Raw genomic sequence first — 8,962 nt, 5'->3', positions numbered from 1 at the left:
GTACAGCACTCCCTCAGTACTGCATTGGAGTATCAGCCTGGATTTTGTGCTCAAGTCCCTGGAGTGGGACTTGAAACCATAACCTTCTGACTCAGAGACAAAAGTGCTACCCACTGAGCCACAGCTGTACTGCGATTCTAGGTCAAAGGCTAATGTGCTAACCCACCGTGTCATCCAGTCCCCTCTAATGCAGCCAACTTTAAATAAATGTAATTGCCAACCTCTCAAGACAAAGCAACATATGTGTTTCCATAGATTGTATTTTCATATCCGATCTAGTCCTTGTCACTAAAAATCAGCCACGGTTTCTACTCGATCGTTATTCAGTGAATCCCGCTGGGTGTTCATGTGCGGACGAAGGGCGAGGACAGGATCAGACTCAGCTTTGACATTTACTGTTTCGATTGACTCATGAAGAATAGCTGATCAGACTGCTGCAGGCTCGCACACTTGAAACTCAACCCCCGTAGGAGTCAGGAGAGGACAGGAGGAAAGCAAAGAAAATTAGATGAAAAAGGAATCAAAAAACACAGCCACATCTTTTTCACTTTGCACACTCTTTTCCCTATTGACATCAATATTCATTCTCGACCAGACTGCTAAAGATTCACATGACTTGATCTGCAGTTTCTTATAAACATGTGAAATATTGCCCAGTGATGCTATCAAATCATTGCTTTGTGGTGATATATATTTCTGACACATGGGGACTCTGTTAATCAGACGGAAGTAACAATTTAGAGTGAGGCAGTTGCATATTTCAGTGTAGGAGTAGTCAAAAATAATGTAATGCAGGGAATGAACAATACGCTCCAAATTCCATTCCTAATGAACCGGCATTACAGAGAGTGACAGTAATAAGGCACTGAACACACTGTTGGGAGTTTTACACATTCTGGAGGAATCTGAGAAATAAGTGACAAGAAACGTGGTGCATTTATTTTGCCATCTCACTGTGCCTGTGTGCTGAATACAAATCATTGTACCATCCCACAATTGTATGCGTGGCTAACACAAGGTTTTCAAAATCCGGTACACAACTTTAACAAAATAATAATTTCATTAAACAGACTTTGGAATCAGTTTCCTCAAACTCTACAGATTTCCACAGCTTGCGAACATATATTATTGTGCAGCTGAAAACATAAAACTACTGTGGATCTTTACTTAACAGCTGAAAAGAATATTCATCGGCTCAATAATAAAATTAAATTTTTATTATTATATTAGAAAAATGTCAGTAGTGATGTCATGTCTACCTATCATGTCTATTAATTTAATTGGATTTAAATGGTCCAGTATCCTTCATTGCCAGGACTATCAACAATAAGATGCAAGATGTGACATAACCCAACCCCAATCAGCTTAAACACGTCACAAACTTCAACTCATCGACTCTGTATTCGCCCAAGTGCTTTCCCTCCCAGACTCCACCTATGCTCTGAACTACAGCACTGGCCCATGATCTGTCTGGGCTCCAGGCTGGGAAGGAGAGAGATCCAAATTCTGTTTCAAGGCAGGGAAGGAATCAGATCTACTTGAACATGGATTTATGAGGAATGACAGTCAGAGAGACAGTCTTGGTGGACAAAATAGGGCGAGTCACTGGTCCAGAGTCTCGCTAATCAGACCACAATCATATCAGTCACATGATTAGCTGCAGCCAATAGGATTACTAGAAAGTGACACAAATTCACTTTCCAGTAAAGGTGATGTTTCTCTTCTCCAGCCCAGGGGTGCTAAGGCCAATTGTGACATCCCACCACCAGCCTGACTGACTCAATGCTGACTAGGGATGAAACCTGTGATCTTCCTTGTATGCATGAGTAGGTACCACAAAAAGCACTCCACTTACCCACTGAGCTATTGGGAGCCCTCATCTTGTGATAAGGTTTTAGCAAAAAGATTTTTCAACTTGAAAGGAGGCAACTGAGTGATGACTTTATAGAGGTATAAAATTACATAGAAATTTACGGCACAGAAACAGGCCATTCCGCTCAACTGATCTATGCCAGTGTTTATGCTCCACACATGCACCCTCCCACCCTATTTCATCTCATCCTATCTGAATATCCTTCTATTCCTTTCTCCTTCATGTACTTATCTAGCTTCCCCTTAAATGCATTTATGCTATTCACCTCAACTACTCCATGTGGTTGCAAATTCCACATTCTAACCACTCTCTGGGTAGTTTCTCCTGAATTCTTTATTGGATTTATTAGTGACTATCTTATATTTATGAGAGTAAATGATATGGAAAATATAGATGTGGAAAATTATTTCAAATTAAACCATGACAGTAGAACAAGTAGACACAGCTTCAAGCTATTAAAAGGCAAGTTTAGGATTGAAGTCAGGATAGACAACTGGGTAGGGAGTGTTGGCAAAAACCCTGGAATCGTTTAGGAAACAGTTGGATGCTATGACAGGGGACTACATGTGCTAAATGGCCGTTCTTATTTGTATTTGCCTTGTGATCTTTCAGGGCTTAGCCTTTGAATTGAAACCAAGACAGGAGCCTTGATGAGGGGACAATCCGCTTATGCTATTTTTTTTTAAAAGCATTAATTTATATATGTTTTAAAATATTCATATACGGGGGGGGGTGACTTTTTCCAGACAAATACTGAATGTTATTGTCAGACTTTATCATGGAGTACTCATTCATTACACAGTTCCGACGAAATGTCATCGATCTGAAACGTTAACTCTGTTTCTTTCTCCACGGATGTTGCCTGACATGCTGAGTAGTTCCAGCATTTTGTGTTAGGTGGGTTCCAAATTATTTTCCTGCTCTTGCTCACACCATTAAAGTCAATCAATCCTTTACCTCACAACACTCAGGTCAAATCCACCCGCCAACTCTGCAATACAGACTATACCACATTTTTAGGGGGGGGAGGAATAAAGAGAAACATATTTGCATTTGACACAAATAATAAGAAAAACGATGTAGTAATTTGGAAAACGTGCTTTTTGATTCAAATTTGATTTCGATTTTTTCAAAGTGGAAATTAAAGCGCCTATGATGCACTGAAGTGGACGGTTTAGAGAATAGATCCCCTTTACCTGGAGTTGAGCGCGCCCAGCCGCGGCTTTGCTGTAACCCAGGGAAACTAAAGAAACCTGGGACAGAAACATTGTTGAAACAGCTCTTTAATTACTTTACACAGGGTTACAGTAGGTTCAGAGTTTTTAAAAAACGGTTAACGTTGGAAATTGCAAAGAAACGAAACTTTTTAGAAACTTTTAATAACTTTTTAAAAGTTTTTTTTCTCTTCTCAGCCATGCCCACAGGCTGTAAAACCCTGGACCCGCGGAGTTTCGTGATGATAACGCCTCTGCCCTTCCCTCCTTCCAAAGGGTTGAAGGTGAAGGCTCGGAGTCTGACCGTCTACAGCCCCTGCGAGCCGAGCAGAGAACAAGTTTTCCGAGAGAATTACCGGAGGCGGCAGAAGCAACTGAGCCAGCAGGGCTACCGGTCGGTCTGCTGGAAACCCTATCAGGAGATCGGCCAGCCCCTCCACCTGGAGCCCAGGAAACTCACCCTGCACTCGCTGGGGCAGCTCGATCAGGTCAGAACCAAAGCTTCAACATCACTCTGGAGTGTAGCCACACACAAACATACACCACACCCACACACATGCACAACATAATCACAACCTCTTCTTCAAAGGAACAAATAGTTATGGAACTTTTCCCCTATAATTCACAATGAGGTCAGTGGTGAAGCTGGAAGTTTGAAGATTACATTGAAACTACAGCACAGAAGCAGGCCATTTGGTCCAACTGGTCTATGCTGGCATTTATGCTGCACACAAGCCTTCTCTCTCCCTACTTCATCGAACCCTATCAAAATACCCTTCTATTCTCTTCTTCCTTGTGTGCTTACCTAGCTTCCCCTTAAATGCATCTATGCTATTTTCCTCAACTACTCCTTATGGTATAGTTCCACATTCTTACCACTTTTTGGGTAAAGAAGTTTCTCCTGAATTCCCTATTGGATTTATTAGTGACTTTTTAATATTTATGACCTCTAGTTTTGGACTCCCCCACAAGTGGAAACATTTTCTCTACGTCCACCCTATCATTATCTTAAAAGCCTCTACCAGGTCACCCCTCAGCCTTCTAGAGAAAAGAGCTCCAGTCTGTTTGGCCTTTCCTGATAAGTATACCCTCTCAGTTCTGGTATCATCCTTATAAATCCTTTTTGCACCCTCTCCAATGCCGCTATATCCTTATTATAATATGGAGACCAGAACTGTGCACAGTACTCCAAGTGTGGTCCAACCAAGGTTCTATACAAGTTTAACATTACTTCTTTGCTTTTCAATTCTATCTCCCTAGAAATGAACCCTAGTGCTTATTTGGCCTTTTTTATGGCCTTATTAACCTGTGTCGCTACTCTTAATGATTTGTGTATCTGCACCCCAGATCCATTTGCTCCTCTATCCCATTTAGACTCTTATTATCCAAGCAGTATGTAGCCTCCTTATCCTTCCTACCAAAATGCACCACCTCACACTTGTCTACATTGAAACTAATGTGCCAATTACATGCCCATTCAGCAAGTTCTTCAATGTCCTCTTGCATTTTGATGCGTTCTTCCTTTGTATTAACTACACCCCTCAATTTGGTGTCGTCTGCAAATTTTGAAATTGTACCTCCGATTTCCAAATCCAAATAGTTGATGTAAATGGTGAACAACAGTGGTCCCAGCACCGATCCTTGTGGAACACCAGATTGTTGTATGCCAATCAACTATTGGCACTAGGCCGAAAATAAGGGCCAGTTCTTTGTGGAATTTTGCCCCTCGTGAGTGTGATTTATTTTTTACTCTTCTGTTTTCCATAGCTACAACCCGCATTGATCAGGTGGGATGTGGGTAGGGTGAACCCAGGAGCTTGCTCAGTTTGTAAACTTGATTAGCTGTTACCATAAAATCAGTGTAAAGGTACATGGTGAGGAGTTGTGGGACCTGATGTATATCCCACCATTGGGCTGATCTGATAGCCAACAAGTGTGATGTTCATAATCAGTAGCTCCTCATCATTTATTCCATTTATGCCATGTGTAATTAAAATGATTAACAGTTACATCTAGGTATTGATTTAAAATAGGAACTAAATTTATGCAAAGTAATTCCATATCATTACTAAGAAACCTTTCTTTGCACAGCAGAATCTATTCTCAAGTGTAACGCCATGTGTGACATTGTGTGGTGTATGTCTTTGTTTTTGGTGAAAAATGAGGTATTCACATAAAGAATTTTTGTACTCATTATTCAGTTTAGCATTGTCAGTGTGAAATAAATCCTCTTTGATCACTGCCAGCGCAGCTAGAGATATTTTGTAGAATTGTGGTGATAATGAATGCGAAGTATTGGTGAGTTTTATTCTGGCAGTGTCTGTGGAGGTGGGTATATACTTGGAAGTTTTGCTTGCACGAACGTTGTGCTGCTTGACCAGTATGTATCTTAACGAGAATAAATGAAGAGATGTTACTTTGATTCAGATAGAATTACTCTAGAGTGCTAATAGTATTTCAATTGATTTATTTAATGATAAATGTATTTGTGATTTTATGTGTGACGTTGCACATTTATATAACGCCTGTGATCTCATCGCATCCCATAGTGCTTCATAGCCAATGAGGTACTTTTGAAGTGCAGTCACTGTTCTAATGCGGACAAAATGTATACAAAGTACCTGCAAGGGCAGTCCCACTGAGACAGACAATGGAGGAGAGGCATTGAAGAAGGATAGTGTGATTTACGATGTCAAAGGCTGCCGAAAGGTCGAGGAGGATAAGGAAGGTTAATTCACCACAGTCGCAGTCAAAGAGGATGTTATTTGTGATTTCGATAAAGGCCACTTTAGTGCTGTGGCATAGGCAGAAAACTGATTGGAGAGATTCAAATGAAATTGTGGGAAAGATGGGCACAGATTTGGGAGACAAAAAACACATTCAAGGATTTTGGAGAGAAAAGGGAGATTGGAGATGGGGCTGTAGTTTGCAAAGACAGAGGGGTCAAGGGTCAATCAAAAACAGAAGCCTGAAGCCAGTTCATGAAGGGGCAAACAGTCTGATGTGTGCCTTTTGAAGACTTTTTTTTCAGAACTTGGGATAAAATAAATGCTGATTATTTAGCAGATCAACAGGATACTGTCTCACAGGCACATACTATGTAACCGTGCTCCATCCGAGAGCCCCAAGGTCAGACCACAACCAACCTGAGTAAAAGTTGGCAATTCTGTGGCATTTATCTGCAGGATTCCCCTCTTGATATAAAAGCAATTCATTCTAATGACATTTACAAGGTTGATTACACTATGACGTAACAATAACAGAGTGTAGAGGAGATACCAATCATTCGAATGGTAATCAAGAAATGTTCTAGTGGGAGATGATGTGGAGATGCCGGTGATGGACTGGGGTTAACAATTGTAAACAATTTTACAACACCAAGTTATAGTCCAACAATTTTATTTTTAATCCCACAAGCTTTCGGGGGCTTTCCCCTTCCTCAGGCGGTGTGGAAATGAAATGACAATTTCGAATCCTTCGCATTTTAAGATCACATAACAAAGCCTGGTGATTACTGCCCGTTGCCAAGGCAATCACAATGAGCAGACAGAAAGGTGTCAACTAAAAGGCCACTGAATATACAACCCCCCAAAAAAAAAGAGAGAGAGACAGAACGAAGACATTCAATGACCCGTTATATTAAAAACAGATAACATTTGTTCGCTGGTGGGGTTACGTGTAGTGTGACATGAACCCAAGATCCCGGTTGAGGCCGTCCTCATGGGTGCGGAACTTGGCTATTAATTTCTGCTCGACGATTTTGCGTTGTCGTGTGTCTCGAAGGCCGCCTTGGAGTATGTTTACCCGAAGGTCGGTGGCTGAATGTCCATGACTGCTGAAGTGTTCCCCGACAGGGAGAGAACCCTCCTGTTTGGCGATTGTTGCGCGGTGTCCGTTCATCCGTTGTCGCAGCGTCTGCATGGTCTCGCCAATGTACCATGCTCTGGGGCATCCTTTCCTGCAACGTATGAGGTAGACAACGTTGGCCGAGTCACAGGAGTATGAACCGTGCACCTGGTGGGTGGTGTCCTCTCGTGTGATGGTGGTATCTGTGTCGATGATCTGGCATGTCTTGCAGAGGTTACCGTGGCAGGGTTGTGTGGTGTCGTGGACGCTGTTCTCCTGAAGGCTGGGTAATTTGCTGCGAACTATGGTTTGTTTGAGGTTGGGTGGCTGTTTAAAGGCGAGTAGTGGAGGTGTGGGGATGGCCATAGCGAGGTGTTCGTCATCATTGATGACATGTTGAAGGCTGCGGAGAACATGGCGTAGTTTCTCCGCTCCGGGGAAGTACTGGACGACGAAGGGTACTCTGTTGGTTGCGTCCCATGTATCAGGCAATGGAACCCTGTGTGAGAACCTCTCTGGATACATCGAGGGCATCCTGAAACCCATCGTGCAGGGAACCCCCAGCTTCTGTCGCGACACTACAGACTTTCTACAAAAACTCAGTACCCACGGACCTGTTGAACCAGGAACACTTCTCACCACGATGGACGTCTCGGCACTATACACCAGTATCCCCCACGATGACGGCATCGCTGCAACAGCATCAATACTCAACACCAACAACAGCCAATCTCCAGACGCCATCCTACAACTCATCCTGGATCACAATGTCTTCACCTTCAATAACCAGTTCTTTACCCAAACACACGGAACAGCCATGGGGACCAAATTCGCACCCCAATACGCCAACATTTTCATGCACAAGTTCGAGCAGGACTTCTTCACTGCACAGGACCTCCAACCAACACTATACACCAGACACATCGACGACATTTTCTTTCTATGGACCCACGGTGAGGAATCACTAAAGAGACTACACGATAACATCAACAAGTTCCATCCCACTATCAAGCTCACCATGGACTACTCCTCAGAATCAGTTTCTTTCTTGGACACACGAATCTCCATCAAAGACGGGCACCTCAGCACCTCACTCTACCGCAAGCCCACGGACAATCTCACAATGCTCCACTTTTCCAGCTTCCACCCTAACCACGTCAAAGAGGCCATCCCCTATGGACAGGCCCTGCGAATACACAGGGTCTGCTCAGACGAGGAGGAACGCGATGGACACCTACAGACGCTGAAAGACGCCCTAGTAAGAACGGGATATGATGCTCGACTCATCGATTGACAGTTCCGACGGGCCACAGCGAAAAATCGCGTAGACCTCCTCAGAAGACTAACACGGGACGCAACCAACAGAGTACCCTTCGTCGTCCAGTACTTCCCCGGAGCGGAGAAACTACGCCATGTTCTCCGCAGCCTTCAACATGTCATCAATGATGACGAACACCTCGCTATGGCCATCCCCACACCTCCACTACTCGCCTTTAAACAGCCACCCAACCTCAAACAAACCATAGTTCGCAGCAAATTACCCAGCCTTCAGGAGAACAGCGTCCACGACACCACACAACCCTGCCACGGTAACCTCTGCAAGACATGCCAGATCATCGACACAGATACCACCATCACACGAGAGGACACCACCCACCAGGTGCACGGTTCATACTCCTGTGACTCGGCCAACGTTGTCTACCTCATACGTTGCAGGAAAGGATGCCCCAGAGCATGGTACATTGGCGAGACCATGCAGACGCTGCGACAACGGATGAACGGACACCGCGCAACAATCGCCAAACAGGAGGGTTCTCTCCCTGTCGGGGAACACTTCAGCAGTCATGGACATTCAGCCACCGACCTTCGGGTAAACATACTCCAAGGCGGCCTTCGAGACACACGACAACGCAAAATCGTCGAGCAGAAATTAATAGCCAAGTTCCGCACCAATGAGGACGGCCTCAACCAGGATCTTGGGTTCATGTCACACTACACGTAACCTCACCAGCGAACAAATGTTATCTGT

The 8,962-nt window shown here is 43.8% G+C and overlaps 1 protein-coding gene across 1 annotated transcript in view; it reads left to right on the top strand.

Moving 5' to 3' along the window:
- The first annotated feature begins 3,132 nt into the window (after positions 1-3,132).
- The window catches only part of LOC137342057 (coiled-coil domain-containing protein 60-like), an 86,424-nt gene continuing 80,594 nt past the window's right edge, over positions 3,133-8,962 (top strand). The window contains exons 1-2 of the mRNA XM_068005685.1: positions 3,133-3,180; positions 3,286-3,575. Of these exons, the coding sequence (XP_067861786.1) occupies positions 3,288-3,575 (288 nt within the window). The 5' untranslated portion in view covers positions 3,133-3,180; positions 3,286-3,287. The remainder of the gene's footprint in view (positions 3,181-3,285; positions 3,576-8,962) is intronic.

This window comes from Heptranchias perlo, chromosome 25 (assembly GCF_035084215.1).
Source record: "Heptranchias perlo isolate sHepPer1 chromosome 25, sHepPer1.hap1, whole genome shotgun sequence".
Classification (NCBI taxonomy): Eukaryota; Metazoa; Chordata; class Chondrichthyes; order Hexanchiformes; family Hexanchidae; genus Heptranchias; species Heptranchias perlo.
The sequence above is the reverse complement of the archived record's forward strand: the minus strand, read 5'-3'. Positions and strand labels throughout refer to the sequence as shown.